General features: G+C 42.3%; 1 protein-coding gene across 2 annotated transcripts; it reads left to right on the top strand.

Annotated features, from left to right (window-relative positions):
• The first annotated feature begins 863 nt into the window (after positions 1-863).
• On the top strand, positions 864-26580 carry CDC42EP5 (CDC42 effector protein 5). Of its 2 annotated transcripts, XM_032237124.1 has the most exons (3): positions 864-938; positions 11758-12128; positions 21465-26580. In XM_032237124.1, exon 3 carries the CDS (start codon positions 21465-21467, stop codon positions 22152-22154), a length of 690 nt encoding a protein of 229 aa, XP_032093015.1. In that variant the 5' UTR covers positions 864-938; positions 11758-12128; the 3' UTR covers positions 22155-26580. The 2 variants fall into 2 exon arrangements, with proteins under 2 accessions (XP_032093015.1, XP_032093016.1); XM_032237125.1 differs by lacking the exon at positions 864-938 and having other exon boundaries at positions 11671-12128.
• Positions 26581-26922: the final 342 nt, after the last annotated feature.

Below are 26922 nucleotides of genomic sequence, written 5' to 3'. Positions count from 1 at the left end.
TGGCTGTTTCTAATTCTTAGACCCAGCTGGTGGGGAATGCCCTGAAGCCTCGCGTCACCTGAACGCAAGACCCTTGTTCTCCCGCCTGCCTGCTCTTCATTCACACGCGTTGGAAAGAAACAGACGTGACCAAGCTTTATCGAACGTGCTTAGAACAAGCTTGCTTTTGCTCTGTACGTGCGAAGGTGCCTCCTTCTCCGCTCGCTCAGTCATTCAGTCGCCTGGTGCCTACCCACCAGACACTCGCCCGCGTTATGTCCTGCGCTCTCTTGCCCGCCCTTCTCTGGTTTCCCAAAGCAGAAAGCGTGTCGACCGGGGAGGTGATCAGACAAACTGAAATCCTCCCATCTGGAGGGCGCCAGGTTTGAGAAAGGCGGACCCTCCATACCTTCTAGCCTCCTTCTCCTGAGCTTTACTATATTCCAACAATCCTCCTGCTTTTCCTCCCCCTTTCCCCCCTTCCATCTGGAACTAATTATTCTCCCTGGGAAAGAAACTTTCAGGAAATTCCATCCTCGGGCTGGGTAAACCTTGGGATGGGCGGGAGGGGGGCGGGGATAGAGCGAGAGTCCCTTTCTCAGCAATGCGCTTTCCCTTCTGCCTCCTCCTCCTCCTCTTCCTCCTCCTCTCCACGATCTACATTCTTCCTCTGGGTCTCCTAGAAAGCGTTTCTCTCCCGGCAGCCCCCTTTCCATTTCCCAACCGTTTGTTTGTTTGTTGATCGCCTCCAGCGCTTGCAATTACTTGCCCAAATCTCGACCTGGGATGGGATTGGGGGGGGGGGGGTGCTCCTTTAAGAAAAAAGACAGCTAGGGCAAAAACCCCGGGAAAGTGGGCGTGTCTTGCGAGACACACCCCTCCCTTTTAACCGCTAGCTTGCCGGAGCTGCCTGCTTGGAAGGCGGTAAGCCGGATCAGAGGCTGGGAGTGACGCTCCAGGTAAGAGCGCGTCCCCGGTATAAAACACTGGGATTATTGCTCCGGTTTGGGGCGGTGGGGAGGGAAAGGGAATAATAAGAAGCAGAGCAAGAGATCAGGAAGTCCTGGGCTCGGAAAGAAAGAAAAACCTTCCTGGGATCTCAACAGATTAACGGGATTCTTGGGTTCGCTGGAAGGGGACGTGTGGTTTACAGTGGATTAGAAACGGTGTGGGATCGCTTCAAGGTGATTGCGGAGAGGGGAGCGGCGCAGCCCGAAGGATCCCTTCACGTGGGGCAGCGCGGACTAGTGGATTCGCAGCCGAACAAAAGACACCCCGTGTCTGCGATTCGTGGCAGAAGGGAGTGGAGCTTAACAGAGAGTTCCAGCGGGTAACTGAAATTGTGGGGTTTTTTTTCCCTGGGAAAGGCGTCGAGCTGCAGGAATCCCATGGTTTTGCCGCTTTGGCTGTGTCCACCTCAGAGGGAGAGGTTAGATCCAGGTGGGGTGGGGCTGGGAGGGCTAGCGGTGGAGAAATGTGGCATCTCAATACGTGGGGTGATGAACTGTGGGCCACCGGAGTGAGCAATGCAAATGCCAAGCGATGAATCGAATCAATCCAAAAGGAATGGCAGGAGGCGTACAATGACGGCGAAACAAAGGGTGGAGGGCGTAAAACTGCAGGGACGCCAGAGCCTCCCCCTCACCCCCAATCTCCTGGGCATGTTCCCGACCAGTCCTCCTTTTTTCCTTCTAAAGGTGTGTTAGATCAAATCGCCTTTCTTCCCCATAGTCTTAGCCCTGCTGGGTAAGGATGGTGGGAGCTGTAGTCCACCCAGGCTCGAGGTTAATAAGCGAGGACGAAGATGTATCTTGCTCCTTGTGCATTGTACCATATTGTGGCGGGTTTGTTTTTTTTAGCGGCATTGGGTTGGGGCAGGACTGGGAGGAAACACTGGAAAAATAAGTGGGGGGCGGAAACGAATTAGGGCTCAGAGCATTTGGGAACCAGTGGTTACTTTAGGTAGAAGGTGGGGAAGAATGTTTCTGCGTTTATTTGATGTTTGGGGTTATCCAAGAGATTAGAAACTCAGGGCAGCTCAGCCGCTGGGTTTACAGAATTATTGGGGTGCAGAATTGTGGATTTTCTAGTGAACTTTAGTAACAATGTGGCATCCTTGAGCTGCATGAAGCAAGGTTAGCCTGTGTCCCCAGGCAAAACCTGCCCTATTTGGGCTGAGGTCTATACTCCCAGCCGCACCTTTCAAGATCACATGAGTAGGAGGCATGTTTGAAGCATGTTCCTGATCTCTAGGGCAGTGGGAGGGGGCAGGGCACCATGGATCTCCTGCATGTTATATAAATTGGGTTCTTTGATTGAACAGCACCACGTGATTCATTTTTTCCCCTTCTTGCATAAGGAATTGATTCCCCCCCCCTCTCTCTGTTTTAATGTTGCTGCTGTCTGTTAGGTCACTTTCACATGAAAAGTGGATTAGCCATGCTAGGCACACTAGTCTTGTACATGTTAAAACTGTCAGTCTTGCTTTTTAGCGTCTTTTTTTTTCCTCTAGCCTGACCTACCTCACAGGGTTGTTATGAGGGGAAAAGTGGAAGAAAGCACTGAGGACACTAAGTAACTCACCTTGAGCTCCTAAAGCAGTGTTTCAAGTTGCCAAGGTTTAGAAACACTGTCCTAAAGGGAAGGTGGAATATAAGTTTGTTAAAGAAATAAACAAAGTATTGCTGATTGTTATAGTTAGGCCAACTGCTTTCAGCAGCCAGAATTGTCATGAGGCAAAAAGTCAATAGGTAGAGCTGGTCACAGTGGCAATTTCTCAGTTGAACCTGTATTTGAAGAACTACTTCTCCTGTATAGGGAAGTTCTATTTAACTATAGAAAGTCCTCGACTTATGACCACAATTGAACACAAAGTTTCTGTTGCTTTTGCCAAATTTTATGACCTTTCTTGCCACAGTTGTTAAGTCAATCACTTCCATTAAGTTAGTAACATGGTTGTTAAGTGAATCTGGCTTCCCCTTTGACATTGCTTGTCATAAGGTTGCAAAAGGGATTCACATGACTCCATGACACAGGAACAGTCATAAATACATGCCAATTGCCAAACATTCAAATTTTGATCATGTAACCATGGAAGTGCTGCAATGGTCATAAGTGTGAAAAATGGTCATAACTCACTTTTCAACCCTGTTGTAACTTTGGTTGGTCACTAAACAAGTGTTGGTAAGTTGAGAACAACGTATTCTAATAACTGCTGACTTACAGGTAGATCTCAAGTTACAACCATTTGTTGAGCAATCATTTGAAGTTACAACAGCACTGTAAAAAGTGATTTGTGACCAGTCCTCATAGTCATAAGTGTGCAATGGTCTGCAATGGTCATAAATGTGAAAAATGGTCATAACTCACTTTTCAACCCTGTTGTAACTTCGGTTGGTCACTAAACAAGTGTTGGTAAGTTGAGAACAACGTATTCTAATAACTGCTGACTTACAGGTAGACCTCAAGTTACAACCAAGTTACAATGACCATTGCAGCATCCCCACAGTCACTTGAGCACTTAACAACTGGCATGTATTTATGGTGATTGCAGTTTCCCAAATCATGAGATTGTCATTCGCAACTTTTTCAGCTGGTTTCTGACAAGTCAGCAGGTTAAGCTGAAGCACAGAATTCATTTAACAATTGCAGTGATTCACTTAACAATGATGGCAAAAAGGTTGTAAAACTGGACATGACTCACTTAACAACCACCTGGCTTAACAATGGAAATTCTGGTGCTAATTGTGATTATAAGTAAAGGACAACTTGTATATCAAAAGGGATAGCAAGGATATGCTCTCATCTTTGCGAACTCTGGCATAGTCTTCTCATGTTTTTGGATGGAGTAATTGGGTCTAAGTGAAATTGAATTCTCAAAAGTAACATGGTCAAACAGGGCATGTTGTTTGCTGCTTATTAAAAGGCCATCCCAGGGCATGCTTTGTAAACTGCACGGAGTGTGGAGCTGAATTTCAATGTTCTGACTACTCAACCAGATTCGCACCCTGGCTTACGACCAATGTCATAGGCAGAACATTTTAGGAGAAAATCTTCAGCTCACCCAAGTTCAGCCTTTATCTTTTAGTTAGAGATGCCAAACCACTTTCGGAAAAGTGTTGCTGTTTATCACCCCAGCAGGGAAAAAGAAACAGGACATTAAACTTTGGCACAAACCAAGAGCAGTAACATTTGAAAACCTGTTTATCACTTTGCTTGCCACAGCAAATGGTTTCTCTAGTGTAGGAGGGATAACATCTAAAAATAATGTTGGCTGAGTTATGGTAGTTGCCTAGAAGGAAATTCTGCCTGGCTCTATTTTCTCAGTTCATTCTGAAATGATCCAATTCCAGGATCTATTGGATGAAATTCTGCGCTTGATTTTATATGATAATATTTCTGGGGGGGGGGGGGGTTTGCCCAATCATTTTGGTATGTGGAACATCCAATGCAATATCTGTGATCTCCTCTGTGTATGTAGATGGAAACTAGATGGCCCATAGCTTTCTTGCATATTTACAAGGACAGGTACAGGTAGTCCTCGACTTATAACAGTTCTTTCAGTGATCGTTCAAAGTTTCAACGGCACTGAAAAAAGTGACTTAATGACAATTTTTCACACTTTACGACCATTGCAGCATTTCCATAGCCACGTGTTCAGAATTCAGGTACTTGGCACCTGACCCATATTTATGACGGTTGCAATGTTCTGCAGCCATGTGATCTCCTTTTTCAATTTCTGACAAGCAAAGTCAAAGGAGGAAGCCTGATTCATTTAACAACCGTGCTACTAACTTAACAATTGCAGTGATTCACTTAACGACTGCAAGCAGCAAGAAAGGTGGTAAAATGGGGCAAAACTCACTTAATAAATGTGTCGCTTAGCAACATAAAGTTTGGGCTGAATTGTGATCATAAGTCAAGGACTACCTGTAGCGCTTCTGTAGATTTTGAATTCCTATTATCCTGTACTTGCAACTGCAGCTAACAAGCTCATTATGACCCTGCACCTCAAAATGAGTTTAGGATGATTCTGTATTATAGATTTGGTGAATAGGCTGTTTTGCCTAATAAATCAAAACTACCCCTTGTCCTTGACATATAACCATTAGTTTAGTGACCATCCGAGGTTACAATAGTACTGAAAAAAGTGCCTCACAACTGGTCATTGCACTTACGCCCATTACAACAGCCCCATGGTCACATGATTAAAATTGGGATGCTTGGCAACACAAATATGACATTACAGCATCCCAGGGTCAGGTGACTGCCACTTGGGACCTTCCAAGTAGCCTTCCAACAAGCAAAGTCAATAAGAGAGCCAGAATTGCTTAACGACCATGTGATTCACTTAACAACTGCAGTGATTTGCTTAACAACCATGGATGAAAAAGTCGTAAAATTAGGCATGACTCTTTAATAACCTCTTTGTTTAGCCACAGAGATTTTGGTCCCAACTGTGGTCATAAGTCGAGGACTATTTCAGCTTCTGCATCTGCAAAGACATTATAATCACAGGTTTTGCATGCTTTCTTACTCAAAAGTAATATCTTTGACAGATGTCAGTGAAGTGGTCCTGAGTTTCCACCTATCAGATTCAGTTCCTTTTCCAAAGAATGTTGGACTCCTTGTTTAAACATCAGGAAACCAAATTTGACACCATTATTTATGGACAAAACTTTAAAACCTTTGTCTTACTGGCCTATGCCGGAGACCTCATTATTTCACCCTTGCCAAACCTGGTAGCCCCTAAACCAGGGGTCCCTAACCCCAATCGGTAGACTGAGCCCAAGCCACAGCAGGCCATAAATTGGACCGCACAAACAAGCAAAGCCCCATCCGAAGGATGCAGGCAGCACATGGAACCATTCCCCCTCCAGTCTATGGGAAAAGCCTCTCTCCATGGAACTAGTCCCTGGTGCCCAAAAGGTTGGGGGGGGGGGGATGGTGTCACTGCTCTAAACCTCAAAGGAGAGCTATATGCAATGAAATTTCGTTTTAATGTATGGCGGTTAGTGTACATTCAAAGTGACAATAAAATTATTCTAAGTCTAACATCTATCACTAAGTGTTGTATACTAAGTGTTCATATCTTAATAATTTAATAATTAAAATTAATTAATTAATTAATTTAATAAGTGTTATATTACTAAGGGTTGTATACTAAATGTTCTAAGTCTAACATCTATCACTAAGTGTTGTATTCTAAGTGTTCATATCTTAATAATTTAATAATTAAAATTAATTAATTTTTAATAAGTGTTATATTACTAAGGGTTGTATACTACGGTAAATGTTCTAAATCTAATATCCATCACTAAGTGTTGTATCTTATGATTCTTGATGAACGTATTCTATTTTATTTTTCTTTACGTACACTGAGAGAAGACAAATTCCTTGGGTGTCCAATCACACTTGGCCAATAAAGAATTCTATTCTATTCTACTCTATTCTACTCTATTCTACTCTATTCTATTCTATCACCCAGGCTTTGTTGGATTTGCAGCTTCGCTATCTGGAATGCTCTAGACGGGGGAAGCCTATCCCATTTGACTCTAATTAAAGCAGGGATATTCAACTTTAGCAACTTTAGCAACTTTTCAAACCTATGAACTTCAGCTCCCAGAATTTCTCAGCCAGCATTGTTGGTTGGGGAATTCTGGAGTTGAAATCTACAGGTCTTAAAGTTGCTAAAGTTTAAAGTCTGTGTCTGATGCATCTCTGTATGTAAACCTTTCACACAATAGCAAAATCAAAGTTCAGATGCTGTTAAGTAGCAGTATGCAATGGAATGGCTTTATGGGGGGGGGAAACCACAGGGGATTTTTAGCATATCATTGATATGGTATTTCTTTTTGGGGGGGTGAGCTATTTTTAATTCATGATAGGCAACCTGGAGGAATCTGATTGTTTTCGCTTGTACTTTCTCAATATCTGGCTGTTGGCTAGATAGGGCTGGTACATCTAAAACTCCAGAACATCTCAAGGGCACCCATTTGCCAGTGCCTGAAGGCATAAAAAAGTAGAAACAGCTTTCCAATTAAAAAAAACTATTAATCATATGGTTCATTTCCCCCTATAGTTGATAAATCAATACTCTATTTTTCTCACCATCCTCCAAGGGTCCCATATTTTGCTCATTTTTAAACATGTTCACATTTATTCCATGATAACTGTTCCTCCTCTTGACTTGAGAAACATTTCACGTTTTTAATATGATACACTACTACTATCATGCTTGGATGAGATAGCTTCCATTTTTTTTCCTTTAGTCTGATCAGAACAATATAGGACTCTTAAGAAAATAACTGATGGGTTTAACCTGAATTCACCATTCTGTTCCTTGAGCCTAAAATTACTCCAGAAGGCTGTGTTAAGGACCGTCACTGTATGGTTGTATGAGCCCATAACTGAGGACTGTAGGGCCACCTGAAGCTTAGTTAGGGGTTTCTGAACCACAGTTTCCAGCATCCCTTGCTGTAAAGGTGATCCTCACTTGGGATTTGAACTGGTGTTTTGCCAATCTCTGTATGCTTTCTTGATGGCTTTTTAAAAAGTCTGTTATGTGACAAGATACACTCACAGAAATGGGGTTTTCTTACTGATTAAATAAGTATTATGCTAACTGACAGCCAGTTTGGTCTAATGCAGCTAGGTAAGCAATAGCAATAGCAGTTAGACTTATATACCGCTTCATAGGGCTTTCAGCCCTCTCTAAGCGGTTTACAGAGTCAGCATATTGCCCCCAACAACAATCTGGGTTCTCAACTATGGCAACTTTAGGACTGTGGACTTCAACTCCCTGAATGCCCATCTCTGATCTAGTGATTAAGGCACCAGGTTAGAAAGTATGAGACCATACATTCAAGTCTCACCTTAGCTTCATCTCACCTCACAAGGTTGTTGTTGTGGGGGAAATAGGAGGAGAAAAGAGTACTGGATTCGTTCCCATGATTTAGGCCTTGAATTATTTGTAAAAATAATAAAGGTAGGGTATTAATCAAAATAAAATCCTAAACATGGGCAATCCTGACATTCCCCCCCAAAAGAGAAATAGTTTTAATTCATTTTCCTTACCCCACCCTTCCAAGATGTTCAATCCCCCTTCAATGTTTTTCTCTTCTTCTTTGAGCAGCATCTCAAAATAACCAACTGGGATTACAACTTTTTATACTCTGTAGAGATATTTGAGGCCCAAGGTCATCTCATTAAGAAATTAAGATATTAAAAACAGGACATTTGTTCTACTGCCTTGCGGTTTCCTTTAAAATGAAAGGAAATTCATGTTAAGCAGAGCTCAAAGGTGCCCAGAGGAAGTATCCCAAGGCGATATATTCCTACCCCTGCATTAGGCTAACCATAGTTTTTTTTGTCATAGGTTTAACTCTTCCAATTGCATAAAGCTATCCATTTTTATAGGGCTAATAACACAGGAAAAAAGTTACAATTTAGACATGCAATAAAGTAGGAAGGATTGTGATCAAGTATGCCAGTTAAGATGACTAAAGGGTTAAAACCCCCCCCCCCCCCAAATTCCTGCTTGCTAGAAGCCAACCTGAGTATGGAGAAACAAAGACCGTCTTCTCTGAATATTTTTGTTGTTGCTATAACTAAATAAAGACCTAAAGATTAAATAAAGATAAAGAAGAAAGATGCTGAGATGGGGGGGGGGGGAGAATGTGGTCTACAGAGACCCATAGCTGTCTCTTGCTCATCCTTTGATGTCTTTACCCATTTCTTGTTTTGTCCACTCTAAAATATAAGCTTTGAACCTGATGTTCACAAACAGAGATAAAAAAATCATCCACTCTTTGAGATTTATGGCTATTTGCACTAACCTCTCTCACCCCTGGGTTCCAACACACCAACCCAGATCTGCCTTCCCATTTTTTTTAAAAAAAAAAACATAACTAATCTTCCGAGCAATCATTCTCTCAAACCATTCATCTTTTAGTCTTTTCCTTTCCTTAATCTCACCCTCTGTCTATCTTTCCAACACTACATCAATCCATTGGAATGCAGAAGCCATGTTTGTCAACTCTGATTTGAGTCAATTGCTCAATTAAAAAAAAAAAAGAATAATATTCTGAAGTCTGGGCTGATTCACTTATCTGTGGGTCTCTTCACACATTCTCCAAAAGGAAAAAAAAAATGAGCTTCTTGGTCAGAGGCAAAATATCAACAGCAAAAAAAATTTGTATTAGGGTTTTATTTCTGTTCTGGTCAATTCAAGGATTACTTCAGGCAACGAGGAAATGTTCTTCAAACATGTGCAGAGTGCAAGTAGTCTTCAACTTGAACTGGAATGAACTCCCCACAGGGATTCGGACCCTCACCTCTCTCCAGGCCTTCCGAAAAGCTGTCAAAACCTGGCTTTGCCGGCAGGCCTGGGGGTGATGAGTTCCCTCCCCTCTCAACATGTATGGTTGTGCGACTGTTGTCTACTTTTATTATTTGTATTTTGTCTTTTTATGTTCCCCCTTTTTTTCCCCCTTGAATTGTTCGCCGCCCTGAGTCCTCCCGGAGAAGGGCGGCATACAAATAATACAATACAATACAATACAATACAATACAACTTACAACAGTTTGTTTAGTAAGCATTCAAAGTTCCAACGAAGTTTTCCACAGTTATAACCTTTGCATCCCCATGATCATGTGATCAAAATTCAGATTGGCAACTGATTTCTATTTATGATTGTTACTGTGTCCCAAGGTCATAAGATCGCCTATTGCAACCTTCTGGCAAGCAAAGTCAATGGGGAAGCCAGATTCACTTAACATCTGGCATACTAACTTAACTGCAGTAATTCACTTAACAACTGATGCAAGAAAGGTCATAAAATGGGGCAAAACTCACTTAGCAAATGTCTCACTTAACAACCTAAATTGTGGCTTAAATTAAGTCGAGGACTACCTGTACACTGTGTTATATGCAGTTGCCATAAACCCTCTATCCGTATATGTTTGGTTTCTTAGTCCACCTTTCTGCTAAAAGTAACAATTCAAGCCAGCTAATGATGAGATTATAAAAAAGCTATAATAGAAACCTGGATTGAAACAACCTGTTAAACAACTCTGAAAAAATGGCTGGCATGTTAGAAGGAAATGCTCTGCTTTTCTTGCTGGTGTAGATTTTTATTTATGAAGAGTTTCACATTGAAAGTTAATGACTGATGGCCATTTCTCTTTTTTCCCCCCCATCTTGGATTGCTCACCACAATTGTGTTCCTTAAAATGCATGAGATGCTTAAAAAGCATGAATTATGTTTCATGCTGATCAACAGAATGTGTCTCTGCTTGGCAAAACAGGATTTAAACCAGGATATGTTTTAAATGCTGATCTATACAACATGCCATGTATTGTTTATTAATGTGTTTATTGCATTTTATTGGAATGGTGATTTAAACATTTCTTTGTCTCTGTGATTTATGTACAAATTTGCATACATGTACATTCATACAAGCATTTTTCTTTTTTTAAAAAAAACCTGACGAAGCTTCTATTACTTTAAGTGTTTAAAACACCTCAAAATATATTCTTACATTAAGAAATATTTTAAATATAAAGTATCTATACAAGGAGAGTTGTCAAATTTACTGCCACTGCCACCAGACCAAAGAACTAAAGTTATCTGGGAAAGGTGCAGATGTAGAACAATGCAAATTTTTGTGCTGCCATATCTTCAGAATCAATGTTAAAGAGAAGGACACAAAGTGGAGATGTGTTGTGTGTTTGTAAGTTGTAAGTTTATAAGTTGTAGAAGACTAGGGAACTTGGCTCTGTCTGTAAAAGTATATGTTCCCTCAGCCAGCCAATTCTTAAAATTCTGACTGTGTTAGTGGTTCTACACTATTGATCTCCTTCAAGGATATACTTGTACAGGTAATCATTGACATGAAGCCATTTATTTAACAACCATTCAAAGTTGTAACATCATTAAAAAAAATGACTTAGAACTGTTCCTCCCTCACAACAGCCATCACATGATCCCCAGGGTCAAAATTTGGGTGATTGACAACAGGCCTGTATTTACAATAGGTGCAGCATCCCGATGTCACATGATCCACCATTTGCAACTTTTCCAGTTGGCTTCCAACAAGTAAAGTCAGTGAGGGAAGCTAGGTTCGCTTAACGACCACACAATTCACTTAACAACTGCAACAATTGGTTTAACGACCATGGCAAAGAGGTTGAGTGTAAAACTGAATGTGAATCACTTCACAACAGCTTTTTTTAGAAAGGAAATTCTATTCCCAATTGTGGTCGTAAGTCGAGGACTGCCCGTACCTCAAAATAAGGCAGTTCTAACACAGTTTCCATGTGTCTGCTTTTTTTCTTCACGTACAACTTCCAAGTTTCTTTAGAAAAAGTGAAGGTGAAGGTGAAGGTGAGGCTAGTTCAGCCATCCTTGCCTAACTAGTCCCTCTCTCTGTGTGTGGTATGTGTGTCACACACCCCAGAACGTGTCACTTCACTTTTCAAAGCCTAACATTTAGAGACGCTCCTTTCACATCCCTGCATTATCTATCATTTGGTTCTTAGCCGGGTTTCTGAATATGCCAACCAAACTCCGGAATTCAGGAATGTGCTGAACTTTATACAAAGTTAGAGGCTGTTTATTTTCCCCCTAATGTGTGGGTATGCGTTTAAATTTCCTGCCCGGGGATAATATTTGTTTTGGCTTTTGTTTCCCAGTTTCTCTCTTACAATATCCTCTGTGGCGCAGTTCGGATTTTATTGGTGTTTCTGACATTTGCGATATTTTCTCTCTTGTTCAGGTATAAATAAATAACTTTCTGGGGCGCCACCTAAGAAGGGGTGGAGTGAAAGCTGGTGAAGAAGGAGGAAAAAGAAAAAGAGAGCCAGAGAAGTGGACAAATGAAAGGGGAAAAAAAGAAATTTTCTGGGGATTTCTGAGAAACTCGAAGCAAACTTCCCGGACATTGCTGGACAAAAGTGGAACAGGATCCAACTCTGAATGCTGGGAGGATATTGAGTGGGTTGGTTTTTTTTGTGGGTTGCTTTGGCACTGCCCCTTGGCGGAGGCAGTGGATTGGGGCGACTACAAAAGCAGGAAGAGAGTCGGGACGTTCCTGTGAGTCACTTGAGGTGTGGGAAAAAGGCAGTTGCCGTGCTCTTTTTAGCAAAGGTGAGTTTGCTAACTTAAAAGCCTTTTTCTCCCCCTTATCTTTCGGCGCCTGGGGAACTCTGGCTGGGCATTTGGAAAAAGACATGTGTTGAACCATCTGACATCTCTCCTGGCTGCAGGGAATTAAGGTTGCGGTGGGGCTGGGATGGGGGGGGGGGGCGACTCTGACTGTAGCTTGGGCTGTAGTAAAATAAGCCAGCTAGGAACTGGAACTCATTAGTCCCCCATTATAGAGTGTGATTTAATATGGCTAGCTGATGATCTGGAAACGAAGGTGAGGCAGAGGATTGTAGTTTCAGAATGTGACCCGGGAATCCGGAGAGTTGAAAAAGAAAGCAATTTCACCTGGAGAACAGCTAACCTTAACCAGGTGGCCAGTGCAGGCATTGGAAAGCAGGATAGCCCTCTTCTCTAAAGGAGGGGAGTGCAGGGGATGAACTGACCTTTAATCTCTCACAAGGATCAAAAGGAAACTTGGGGGTGTGGTAGCACAAAGTCTTGTCTGTCTGTCTGTGTATGTGTGTGTCTGGGGGGGAAGGAATAAGTGAGTAGTCATAAATCAAACCACTGCCAGGTTGAAAGCAAGACAGAGAGGGGGCTGTGGCTAAGCCACATTGACACCACGACCACCCCCAGCCACATATCTCTGCCTCGGTTTCTTGAGATATTCCTCCTGGCATCTCAAAACTTTCAACACAACCACCACTCTGCCCCCTTCCCCCACCGCCCCACCCCCACTGTTTTGAGGTTCTCTCTTCAATGACCTAATTCTTGGAGGACCCCTGATATAAAATGCTCCTTTGTTCCTTGTAGATCCTTTCTTCTGTGGTTCCCTAGATTTTTCTCCTGGCCCACCAACTCTCCCCTTGAAATTCCAATTTGGGTTTTTTTAGCCCAATTTCCCTTCTTTCTGTAAGGACCCCAGAATATATTCTCCTAACTCATTCTCCGCTTCTTGCTTGCTGGATCTAGCTCCTTTTCTAGATAAATCCAGAATATGGGCCCCTTCCCCACATAGAATGTAGTTTCTCTGCTCCATCAGAGTTAGACAATCCCACCAGATCTCACCCCCTGCCCAGCGCCTAACTGTTTCCTTAATCCCAGCTGTGCACAAGCATTTCCAAAGGATTTGTGTTAATTTTTTGAAGGAAATTCCGTCATTGTCCTCTGGGGCTAGTAACCATATCTGTCATCCGCAGATAGAGAGGGGAAGGATGGAAGGGAAAGGAATAGATATATTTTCCCAAGAGACTTTTTAGAATAAGCCCGCTTGGGATCATGCCAAGATCGTGTCAGATCCAGTGGTTCTGATTCTCAGCTGCTCCACGCCTCACATTTTTGCATGCCCTCTTGATGTGTTTTTGTGGTAGACAGCCAACGTGCCATCCCTGAAGGCTGGGATTCTGCTGAAAAACTTTTTAAAAAAAACACACCACCAAATGAAAGTATATTGTCCACAAGCTGCACAAATCCTCTCTTTGGGCAGCCCTTAAGTGGTCATAGGGAGCTTCAAGCAAAAAAACTTGAAGGAAAAATAGACTTATTTGATAAAAGTTTGTTTGATCCAATGAATAGCTTAGGCCGGAGTTTCTCAACCTTAACAGCTTGAAAATGTGTGGACTTTCGACTCCCAGAATTCCCCAGCCAGCCAGATTGCCCTAAATTAGAAACACTGGTTTAAGGGCAGTTCATTCTTAAAGGTAATTTGTTTATCCGGTGATATGTGAATGTCATGCTTCCCACAAATACATGCATATGGCTTTCTCAAGATAGTTCCTTCACCCCATCCCTACTGCTTTGTCTCGATGCTAGAGCATTTCCCAGAAAAAAACAGTTAATTTATTTTCATTTTTAAAAAGGAAGAAGCGTTCCTTACCCCTTGGGATATTTTGATTTAAACTTCATCTTAGGAGAGGAACACATTTCTGCCTCTGCCTCTTTTTCCCTCTTTGCTCCTTCCATTCATAAGGCTTAAGCTCATCCTAAGTGGGCAGTTATGTCACTTTATGGCCAATTATCCCTTAAACTGATAATCAAGGACTCTTGGATTAAAAGGATTGCATTTGAGAGCCCGCTTCCAAATTGGAATCATCATAGAATAAGTTGTCCCTGTACCGTACATTTCAGCAGAAACCAAGCAAGCTTTGATCTCTTTCTTGGCTTGCATAGGAAACTATTTGACAGTCGAGTCCTCCACTTACAACCAGAATTGGGACCAGACATTTGGTTGCTAAGCAAGGTGTCAAATCAAGTAAGTTTATTACAGTGAAAGACCAGAACATGTTAAGAACACTCCAGGAGTACCCAGTTAAAAATTCTAGAATAAAATAATAAATAACAGATAAAAATCTACATTATAATCACAATTTGGCATTCAATCACAGCAAAACACAGCATGGCCTAACTATTATGATATCAATTCTTAAATGTGAGGCCCTTAATAATTGAATATTAAAATGCAAAAGAGTAGTAATGCAAAAGGGTTTGCTGCATTAATTGTGTAAAATAGGTATATGTTTCCGACAAATTCCCAGAGCTGTTGCACGGAATCTAGCCTCCTGCGCTGCAGTCACAGTTTGTTCATCCTTAAGCAGCCACTGGAGGTAAGTAGTACCGAAATGGCCAGGATACCTATCGATTATGATGTATCTCTATAAAAAGAGATATCCCCCCTGAATCTATCTATCTATCTAGCTAGCTAGCTAGCTAGCTAGCTAGCTAGCTAGCTAGCTAGCTATCATCTACGGCATAACTCTGGAACACCTCGAGCAATTTCAACCAAACTTGGTACACAGATGACTTACTCCCTGGAAACAAATACTGTGGCGGGTAAGACACCCCTAACACCCCTAGGGGTTTATGTTGTGTTAAGATGCAGCCTGTTTGCCTTTAAATGGATTCTACTGCACTGCTGTAAAATGGCTTCTACTGTACAGCGCCGTGGAGTTGCCACGGTAACATCTTCACAGTATTCCATAAGGAGGTTCCCTCTGGTAAGGGAGAAAAACATTGGAAGTTACGTTTGGTCTGGACATTTCTCCCCTATAAATAAATACCCGGGCAACGCTGGGTTATCGGCTACTATCTCTATAAAAAGATCATTGAAGGAGAATGTGTTCAGTGGTCTCCACCTTTCCTGAGCCACAAGAATAGAGTCTTTCAGTCAATGGTATATTTTTTACATTTGCTGCGCAGAACGGCCGATGGAAGCACAAGGCAGGCACTGTGCAAGCAAAAATGCTTTCCCGCGGTTCACAGTCTCCCAATTGGTGGTTGTTCAATGAGGCACACTGATTTTATGACCTTTTTTGCTATGGTTGTTAAATGAATTATTATAGTTGTTAAGCGAATCATGTCACTAAGCGAATCCAGCTTCCTCGATTTCCCCCCTCCCCTCGTTGATTTTGCTTATCGGAAGTCAGCTGGGAAGGTTAAAAGTGACAATCACATGATCCCAGGATTCTCCAACCATTGTAAATACCTGCCGGGTTGCCAAGCGCCCAGATTTTGATCACATGACTCTGGGGATGCTGCAACAGTCATACGTAGGACTGATCATCAGTCACTTTTTCCAGTGCCATTGGAATTTCAAACAGTTGCTAAGCACATCGTTGCAAGTCAAGGACTACCTGCAATGCTCGATTATTCCATTGTGGAAGAACTCCAATAAGTTCTCCTGGCTAGACTACTGTAATGTGCTCTACATGAGGCGGCCCTTGAAGGGTATCTGGAAGCTTCAGCTGCTGCAAAATGTTTCAGCTGGCGCAAGGTGTTACAGGAAGTCCTCCACTTACAACAGTTCGTTTAGTGACCATTCAAGGTTACAACAGCGCTGAAAAAAGTGACTTATGACCATTGCAGCATTCCCACGGTCATGATCAAAATTCAGACACTTGGCAACTGGTTCATATTTGTGACGGTCATAGTGTCCCAGGGTAATATAACCAACCTTTTGTGACCTTCAGACAAAGTGAATGGGTAAGCCGTTATTCGTTTAATAACTATCGGTAATTTTACAAGTGCAATGATTCACTTAATGTGTTTTCCCGAAAATAAGGCAGGGTCTTATTTTCTTTTGACCTGTAATAAGCACTTGGCCTTATTTTGGGGGAGGTCTTATTATTTTTGAGGTGCAGGAGGGGGCGAGCGTGGTCACCTCATGGCTGTGTTGCAATATTTTTGGGAAGGGCTTATTTTAGCGCATGCGCTCAAAAGCCCGATGTGGTTTATTATCCAGGGAAGTCTTATTTTAGGAGAAACAGGGTAACAACTATGGCAAGAAAAGTTGTAAAATGGGGCAAAGCTCACAACTGTCTCAGTTAGAAACAGAAATCTTGGGATCATTTGTGGTCATAAGTTGAGGACTTTACCTGTTTTTGTCTGTCTGGAACATATGTTGTCCTTCTGCTCTGTGAGCTGCACCGGTTTCCAAGTTTGTTTCTGGGTCCAGTTCAAGGTGATAGTTTTGACCTTTGAAGCCCTACATGGCATGGGACCAGATTGCCAGAGGACCACTTCTGTCCAATTACATCAGCCCATCTCACCAGACCCAGCAGAGAGGGAATGGATCCCATTGACTAGGGAACCAGCGTGTTTTCCCCAAAATAAGACAGGGTCTTATTTTCTTTTGACCCCCGAAATAAGTGCTTGGCCTTATTTTCAGGGAGGACTTATTATTTTTGAGGTACAGGAGGCGGCGAGCGTGGTCACCTCATGGCAGCTGCTGTAATATTTTTGGGGAGGGCTTATTTTCAGGGGAGGGCTTATTTTAGTGCATGTGTTCAAAAGCCCGATTGGGCTTATTATCCAGAGGGGTCTTATTTTCAGGGAAACAGGGTACATTTGATGGGTCTCAGGCAGCAGACTTTTTCTATGGAGGTGCCCAATTTAGGAAACCAAAGTGGGCACCTCCATAGAGGTAAGGCAACCAAAAGTGAGGCTGGCCTCATTCCTTTTGTCTTTCTAGAAGGCAACAAAACCTACCATTAGTTCTGGGGACTCCATGGGACCAGGGAGACGAATATTATCCATGAAACCAGGGTCGTGTTTCAAGGACTTTACAAAGAGAGATGATGGATGGCAGAAAGTAAGAGTAGCATGGTCCATGAACCAAGGAAGATGGGATGATGGTGCTGCTGAAGACTTGATGAGGTCTTTTCATTTAGGCCAGCCCGCCCCCCCAAACCATTGACCATGGCCCGCTAATGGCCCGCAGCCTGCTTGAAACTGGACTGTGGGAAAAATGAGCAATTGTGTACGCCTGAAGCTCCACTTGCACAAGGAGTGGACGAGCACGAGGGAGAGAAATTCTATGCACGGAAGCGGAGAGCACTTGCACTCGTGTGTGAAGTTCCACTCACGTGAGTGGAGGGTGCTCGTGAGAATAGAGCTTCACGTGTGAGCACAAGCGCCCCCCGCTCGCTTGAGCGGAAATTCATGCGTGAGCATGCACCTGGCCCAGAGGTGGGTTCCTACTGGTTTGGCTGAGTAGGAAGTAACTCAGCCTGCCATGCCCCCGAACTGGTTCTCTTGGCGGCATCATAGACACCACCATCTTGCACAGAAGCAAGTTTTTTTAGTAATATGCATGTGCGCTTAGCACACACAGCACATCCCTGAGAAAACTGGCAGTAGCAGCAGCCATGAACCCACCCCTGACCTCCCCCCTCACACACACACACTGCACCACGCCAGGCCATCAAGCTGGAAAGATTGGGGATCGTTGATTTAGGCCATGAAATGCTGGCAGTGGAATTCTGGGAACTGAAGACCACACATCTTGAAGTTGCCAAGATTGAGAAACATTGATTTGGGCTGGTTTCAGATCACTGCAGGCTATGTCAAAGGTCTTCAGCCTATGCACCTTTTGGGTTTAGTTCCAAAAAGTTATTTAAGGCAGTTGCATCTTTTGTATAACAGCCCTCCACAGCTGCCTTGCAATCTTGAGCAAAAATGTTAGTGCTTTGGATAGGTAAGATGCTTTTGTTCCTGTTTGATTTAAAATAACTTTTATGGAACTGAATCCCGAGAATTGGCTTTATTTCTACCAAACGGCTAATAGCGCCCACTAACAAGTAGTTCTCTTTGGTAGAATAGCCAGAGGCAACATTGGGCTGATGCAATGCAAACTATCCCCTTATACACGTATCTTGGAGTTGCTCATGAGTGTGAAAGGGTAAGAGCTTGTGATGTAATGCTGAGTGTTGCTTTGGTCATTTTGGATCGCATGGATACTTAGAGGGCACTCCTAAAAAAATTCCCTATGAGGAAATGACATCCTTGAAGGGTGATTTCCTCTCACTAACTCTGGATACTGTTGGAGGATTGGTGTTTTTTTTCTTGTGTGCTTCTAATACTTTCCAATAAAAAGGAATAGAGCAGTGGTTCCCAACCTTTTTTTGGCCATGCCCCACCTAAGCATCTCTAAAATCCTGGTCCCGCCGCCTGTGACATATAATTTTTACTTTACTCAAAAAGTGAACTTTGCTCATGTGGAAGAAGCCTAAAAGCCATTAACTTGGTTTAAACAAGGTTCAAATTGCTCCCCTATGGGGTGTGAGCGCAAGTTGGGAACCACTGGAATAGAGTAAAAAGGAATTACGACCACAATTGAGCCCAAAATTTCTGTTGCTAAGTGACCCATTTTATGATCTATCTTGCTACCATTGTTAAGTAAATCACTGCAGTGGTTAAGTTAGTAATATGGTTGTTAAGCAAATCTGGCTTCCCCATCGACTTTGCTTACCCTAAGGTCACAAAAGCTGATCGTGTGACCCCGGGACAGTGCAACCATCATAAATATGATTGTTAAAGAGTCTGAATTTTGATCACGTGGGAATGCTGCAATGGTTGTACGTGTGAAAAACGGTCATTAGTCACTTTTTTTTTAGTACCATTGTAAGTTCGAACGATCACTAAATGAACTGTTGTAAGTTGAAGGACTACTTGTAATGCCCTTTATTCCTCATCCCTTCTCATCCACAAAGGAGAAGGCTCCCACCCACCCATCCTCCGCCAACTCCTGAAACTGGCATCGGTATCACAGGGATTCGTAATCCAGTCGGAGAGCTTCTTCCTAGATTCCAAAGAAAGGGAACAATGAAGTTCAGGAGATTAGATGAAGGAATCCAGGATTCCTGAGTGTTTTTTTCCCCTGTCTCCCGATACCTACACTGGGTTATTTACCACCCACAGCTGACTCAACTCTTAGGCCGTTTTCCACTCCTGTCAGCACTTTCTGATCTTGGGAAGGAAGGAGAAGCCTTGCTTGACTCTCCCCTCCCCTCCTCTGCCTCCCTCCTTTACACTTGCCCAGACAATGTCTCCCTTCCACCCCCAGTGCAGCTCCATTATTCCCATTCAACATGAATCACCTCTCTTAGCTCATCACACCTCCGACAAGAACATTGCACTGTTGGGCAGGTACGAGGAGAGACAGGAAACTCCAGCATCTGTAGGCCTGGTCCACCTTGCGTGTAGGGGAGGGCCAACCATGCCATCAGGACAATATTTGGGGGAAAGCATCCAAACACGAAAGGAAGGAGGGGGAATCTTCCTTGCAGTCTGGTTTCCTGTATCTGAGTCAAGGGAGGTAAAACTCTCTCTTGCTTTAAACAGCCATTCCCTTCCACACCTCCAATTCCATACCAAAGTATCCAACAATATTTCTGCTGGGATTCACAGTGTTCACAGCATTGTAGAGAAAGAAACTCCCTGTTTCTTAGATAATGCATCCATTCATGTTACCCATGGATAGACCTAGTTTGGTTTAATACAACAAGTTACGGTTGCAGTTTAGTGTTCTGAGCAAACACAGCTATTTGGGTTTCCTAACCATGGGTTGATGTGTTAAAACTGGGTAATTGTGGATTAATAAACTACAATTAAGTAAATAATGTCTTAGGTCTTGTGTAAATTCAAACATAGATCCTATAGAGCAGAAGTCTTCAAACCTGGCAACTTTAAGACTCGTGGACTATAACTCCCAGAATTCTCCAACCAGAGAATTCTGAAAGTTGAAGACCACAAGTCTTAAAATTGCCAAGTTTGAGGAGCCCTGCTATAGAAGATCTGTGATATCTTGAATATGCTCTATTCTGCTATGAATAACAGAAGCTAAATTCTGCTTCTGTTGACGAAATGATACCTAGTTTGGGTTTTTTTCCTCTTGGGCGTCTTTAAAATCTTCTATCCTCCAGATCGTGCTCCTCTTCTTCAGGAACTTGAGTCTTCCAAAGCAGCCTAAGTGTTCCTCAGTCAAAGAACTGGTTGGATAAGTTATATGTGGGTGGCCAGTAGGTGTGAAATATCCTAAGCTGGGTCAGGAGGGAGCAGTATTCCCGTAACTCTTTCGTTTATCCCAGGCTCTGCCTGCCACAAAATCTGAAACCTTTGTCCCCTCAGACTGAAAGGAAAGTAAGGCCGGATCGGTTCCTGTAAAAGTTGTGAAATTTAGCACATTTTGTGTGAATTCGGTAGATTGAACAAAACCAAGAGAATACCTTGGTGTGAAGGATTCTCTCTTTTGTCTAGTCTATCTCAGAGAAGCTAAAATATGATGGTCACCATAATTAGCACCTCGTAAAAAAAATAAATCCAGACAGGGTAACTGCTTTTCAAAACTTGTCTTCTGAGATTATTATTCTTTCATATCATTGGTCCCTGTGCTATCTCTCTTAGAAGAAAACCACAACAATCTCCTGGCTGCCTTCAAGTCGAACAAATTTATTAAGGGAGAAGATTTCGTGATGAGTCATGGGCCCAAAGTGTTAGCTAAGATACAGATAAACTCAGAGCTGGCTAGAAAGGAGGGACAGTAGATGTGAGTCAAGGAAAATGTGAAATATGGGAAGCCAAGGACTGCTACCTGGAAGGCTGCCACAAATTAACACTAGCACTAAAAGCAAACATCCTGCCATGGGTAAAGTAATTAATGTATGGTGTGATTAAAAATGGATTGTGTTCATTTAGGGCAAAAATGATAGCCTTAATGCAATGGGAATTGATAGGGAGCCGCCCGGAATTGGCTTTAAGGTAGGCAGCTATATAAATGTTTTAAACAAATAAACAAACAAGTAAATAACTCATGCTTTGGTTTCATGTTTCAGCTATATAAATGTTTTAAATAAACAAACAGCTTATGCTTTGGTTTCGTACTTCGGCCTCCTGGCTTGCACTGGGATGTGCAATCTTTTATTTATCCCCAGAAGGCCCCCTTTGTTCTCCTGGGCCTCACAAAAAGTGGGGCCTAGGTTGTCAGTAGGGGATTTTGTGGCAGACTTTGTGCTGGTTCCAGTGGGAACGCTTTAGACCCTAATCTTATGCCTCTCTTTTCAGATGCCCATCCTCAAGCAGTCTCCAGTTTCTCATTCCAAGAAGAGGCCCCGTCTGGATCGAGCCATGATTAGCGCCCCTTTGGGGGATTTTCGACATACGATGCACATTGGCCGTGGGGGCGATGCTTTTGGAGACACATCATTCCTCAGCAACCACGGGGGTGCCAAAACCAATGGGTTGCCTCACGATGTAGCAGTGTCTCCTGGGTCTCTTGGTTCTCCTGGAGATGTTTCTGGTTGCTTTGAATTGCTCTCTCCTCCTGGGAGCGGGAATGGAGTAGTCCAGAGTCCAACAACATCAACCCCTGATGGCAGCTTCATGGTACTGCAGAGCCCAGAGAAGGCTGACTGGAATCCCCCTAATGGAAAAGGTTGGGACCTGCAAGAGAAGTTCTCCCTGGATAGTCCCACTCTGGACCACGCTGAATCCCTTCTCTCTTTCCAGCTGGACTTGGGCCCTTCCATCTTGGAGGATGTGCTGGGAGTGATGGATAAAGATTGGGACAATATTCAAGGGCAGGATCAGGAAGTATTGAGAGATGAGAGCTTAAGCCCATTGGGATGCTCCCAGCAGGAAGATGAAAAAGAACAAGAGGAAGAAGAAGAGGAGGAGGAGGAAGAGGAGGAGGAGGAAGAGGAGGGACAGGGCTACAGTTTTGAAGATGAACAAGATGAAGAGATTGGGTTATAGGAGGAGGAACATCTTGGTTTTTCTCTTTCTTTTCCCCACCCTTAAATTTCTGCCAGCCTGCTCTTGCAGAGTCTTTCAGCCTCTACTACTGCAGTAGTCAGCAACTGGCAGCCTTTTGGCCATATGAGGCCAGCAAATGACTATTTGTAATCCACCATTTTATCCCTGCTTCTTCCCATAGAGAAGCCTTTTTTTTACCTTCAGATTTCTTATTGTGGTGTTGAAACAGGAAAACGCCAATCAGAATCCTATGGCACATTCCATGATGCTACTTCTGAAAAATAAGTTCCAGAAGGTGCTTAATAATCCTTGTTCTTTCCCACATCTTCTTGTATTCCTTCCAAGTCCTGGGACAGTGCAGCTTCTTTGTACTGGAAAAATACGTCTTGGCTTCAGCCCATCTCTCTATCTGGAATCTAAGTGACATACCACTGAGCCTGTTACGAAACTCTCTGTCCATCATCTGCTCTTATGTTTATCATTTTTTTTACTTAACCATCTTGAATTCCAGCTCTCTAACCCCCACTGTTGGTTTCCCTCTATGAACTTGGAATGTGCTTTGAGGAAAGGTCACCTAAGAGAACAGACTGAGAGAATGTGAGGACAGAGTCTTAACCAAGAGTCACATGGTTGAAAATACAGACTAAGAATGAATGATACCATTTTGGAAACTCTCTAATGATCTCCAACTATGTGGCCAGTCTCTTGTACCAACAAGTGTGCTGTTGGGACATTCAAAGGTATGAAGCCTTCTTCTGTCCACCAGTCCCTTTTCAACGGATGAACACAACCTAGCTCAACAGCTTCCATTTCAGAATTCATTCACTTTTTTTCCTCTTAAACCTGTGGATCTGTATATCCAAGCAGTATTGTGTATCCAAGCAATTGTGAGATGTCTTCTTAAGAGATGATCTTGTGTTAAGAAAAGAACAGGATTAGAGGGAAGACAGAAGAACTTTGACACGTTTTCTTGAAGTCAATGAAAAGGATAAAGATCCTTTCATGGCATGAAGAATGAAGAAAAGATATTTGGTTCATAACTAGAAGAGACAGATGAGTGGCCTGCAATTAGCCATGTACCCTAGCTGCCTCTGACAAGGGACAGGATTTTCTGCCAGCGGCCCACCTCAATGTTTTTTGCACCCTGTATAAAAGAAGCATCTGTTTTTGTCAGTAAAGTCATGTACAAAAAAGGACAAAGTTTTCAACAGATATGATAGCTGGAACAATTCTGTGTTATTTTTCGCTCTCTTTTGGCTAGTCACTTTTTAAACAGATTTATTTATGAAGGACAAAACTTGGAGTGCTCGTGTGGAAAAAATATGCATCATTTTTTTTCTTCATTAAAGCTGTGATGGGGTTGGGTGGTAAGGCAAGGTTGCATCCATAGATAGCATCTCTATCCAATTTGAACTGGATAACCTTTTAAATCAGGTGCTTTTAAATTAATAAAATTCAATGGGCTGGAAGCGGCAATAACTGGAGAGGGATTTATACTGGCCAACGTATTTTTGAACAACACTTTTATAATCCCAGATCCTTCAAATTAATAGCTTGTCTTTTTGCCCATCAGATTTTTTTTTTACATTCTTTTTAAAGTGATATTCTGTTACAGCTATCTTGGCTTCCCTAAACTGGCCTGCGGGGAACATTGTCAACTCATTTTTGGAAGTTAATGGTAAACAGTTGGGAAACAAATCTGCCTGTTCTCTGTACATATGCAGAGGTGGTGGTACAGCTGTAGATTTGTTTGTGCTAAATGCAAGAATACATATATAGAAATAATGCCTTTCCTTTACTGTACCCCTTGGTCCTGTCCCATTAAACTTTATTCATCCTCCTGTTCCTAGTCTAGATCTATCGGCTCCTTAGGGCAATGTTTCTTAATCTTGGCAACTTTAAGAGGTATGGACTTCAACCCCCACAATTCCCCAGCCAACATCTTAAAATAGCCAAGGTTGGGAAATGATGTCTTAGGGATTGCTTATAGACAGATCTAGTCTATATGTTTTTTTGATTCCACTGTGTTTCTGCTTTTGTGTTCTTACTCCCGATTCATTTATTGCAATGGAAAAGGTATATAGAACTGCAATGTATATGGCCTTACCTGAAGTATTTATCTGCTACAAAAAAAGAATAAGTTGTTTTTACTGCCAGAGTGAGTGTTACCACCTCCCTCCTCTCTGCCTAAATGGGACAAGGTTTAAATATGTCAGAATTAAAGTAGATAAGGATGCTCAGTACATTACTACAATTGACATTGCTACAAGATGAGATATTGATCTTAACCTTAGCATCTTTAAGATGAGTGGACTTCAGCTCCCAGAATTCCCCAGCCAACATGGGAATTGAAATCCACTTCTGGGATTTGACTTCCACCTATTTCAAAGCTGCTAATGTTGAGAAACACTAAGCTAACCGGTGGCTCCCAGAAGCTCTGGATGTAGCCAATGAACTTCTCCAGAAGTTGCTACTGAGTTGTAGTTTTTAATATAAGGAAGGAGGAAGAAATAATTAATTTCACAGAGAGCAATCATGCAGACTCTGTTTTGTTTAAAACTCAATGTCTTTGTCTGGCTTTGAGAGCACATGCCAATTAAACAGCCAGATGCATCCTTCTGATCATAAAGAGATAAATATCTTTGCAGTAGATCTCAGTTACTTACCGTTTAGTAGTCTATGGAGAGTCTCAGTCAACCAGGTCATTGTTGTCCCAAAAGTGCTTTTTCAAGAGGCAACTGGACTTTTTTTTGTTCTTCCTTGAGCAGGTTTTGCTTTTTATCTTGGATGTCTTCAAGGAAAAACAAAATCCAGTCGCCTCTTGAAAAAGCACCTTTGGGATTAAACCTCGCATATAGCACCAGACATCTCTGCTTTTTTGCAAAAGAGACAGGCGAGTGGGGATGGGAGAGTAGGAAAGACTGTTCAAGTTGTGACCATGTTTTTGCATCACACATCCTTTCTTAGAAAGCTGTCCTGGCTTTGTGGTGGGAAACATGCTTTCTAGTTTAGTTTTGCTGGATCCCATGTGCCAGCAAAGCAATTTCAAGACTGAAAGTGAATATAGTGCCACTTACCTGTGTTTCTTAGCTGAAGAATGTAGGTTTGGATAGGGGGGGTATCAGAGAAGCTTAAGGAAATGGGGGTTCTCCATCATTTGGGATTCTCCATGTGAGGTATAAGGAGAGTTTTAATGTATGAGGACAGAACGGTTGGGTTTTCTAGGAAGTAATGTACAGACAGTTTCAACAGAAGCTAGAGTCCCATAAATTAATGTTAGTCAATACTCAGATTTATTATGGGTGGAGATATCTTCCAACTGCAGCCAACTACCAACAGGAGCTTTTCTGAAGAGTGTTTCATCAGATAGTCACAATATACTACCAGTTATTGCTCCAAATAGTTAGTGCGTCAAGTATAATTTATGGCAGGAGACTGCTCTGGAATTCTGGTTTTCAACAACCAACTCCCTGAAAGTAACAAGATGATAGAAGTGTGATGCTGTTTATGAAGAAGACAAAATAAAAATATTGGGATGACAAAGAGGTGGGGAGAGGGGGGGGAGTAAAGATATGAGTGTGTCTTTCAAAGCTACAATCCCACTGTTTGATTCTTCTTTACTGTGTGGTGACTTTACCCACGTAAATATAAGCTACAATTCCTAAAGCAGTATGTCTGCATTGTGAGTATACTTCAAAAGAGGAGGAGGTTTCTAATTCACATAAAAAGAAATAAAAATGTCTCTCATGTATCATCAGGGGGTTAAACGTGGGTTCTTGAGGAGTGAATATTACAGCGTTCAAAACTCTCCAACCTGCAAGCATGACAGATGTTGTAGTCCAGGTTATATGGAGGCCTCTCTGCCCCAATGTATATTGTAATCCCAAATTGCCCCTCTACTTATCTCCATGTTAAAATAGGGGAAACTGGACACTTTTTTTTTTCCTCCTGTGGTGGTGAGTGTGTTTTATCTCTGTGGTATGATTTTAAAGTTGTTCCATTAATGAGGTTTGGTTATTGACTGCAAATGAGATTGGGGCTGGTCTCTTATCTCCAGTTTTCCTTTGGGAGAATAAAACCACCTACCTGTTTGCTATTCTCTACTATTTGTATGCATTTCCAAACAATTCACCCTCCTGTCCAAGATTTAATCCTGAAACCTATTTCTTAGATCCCCACAGATCCTTAGATCTTTTTATTTTTTAAATAATCCTTGCAACTGATGTAGCAAGATGGCTCTGTGTACATTACATTTATTATTTTGTAATAGCTCATTTTATGGGATTGCTATGTAAGAGAATGTCTATACAGCTCTATACAGCTCCCCCTCTTGATGTGTTTAACTATCAACCTACTATCAGACTATTTGTACAGTGACCAAAATGTGTTTGATATTTCTTGTAATTAAAAGCAAATTAGTTTTGGATGCTTTTGTGTATGATACCCTGCCAACAAAACTGCGTGTAGTCAAGGCTATGGTTTTTTCAGTTGCAATGTATGGCTGTGAAGGTTGGACCATAAGAAAGGCTGAGCGCCAAAGAATTGAGGCCTTTGAACTATGGTGCTGGAGAAGACTTCTGAGAGTCCCTTGGACTGCAAGGCTGTCAAAGCAGTCAGTCCTAGAGGAGATCAACCCTGACTGCTCTTTAGAAGGCCAGACGCTGAAGATGAAACTTAAATACTTTGCCCAACTAATGAGAAGGAAGGACTCAAGGGAGAAGAGCCTAATGCTGGGAAAGATTGAGGGCAAAAGAAGAAGGGGACGACA

The sequence above is a fragment of the Thamnophis elegans genome, chromosome Z (assembly GCF_009769535.1).
Source record: "Thamnophis elegans isolate rThaEle1 chromosome Z, rThaEle1.pri, whole genome shotgun sequence".
In the NCBI taxonomy this organism is placed as follows: domain Eukaryota; kingdom Metazoa; phylum Chordata; class Lepidosauria; order Squamata; family Colubridae; genus Thamnophis; species Thamnophis elegans.
The sequence above is the reverse complement of the archived record's forward strand: the minus strand, read 5'-3'. Positions and strand labels throughout refer to the sequence as shown.

Bases quoted from the DNA above. Each gene is read 5' to 3' on its own strand.
- CDC42EP5 (XM_032237124.1), top strand. From the start codon at position 21,465: ATGCCCATCCTCAAGCAGTCTCCAGTTTCTCATTCCAAGAAGAGGCCC.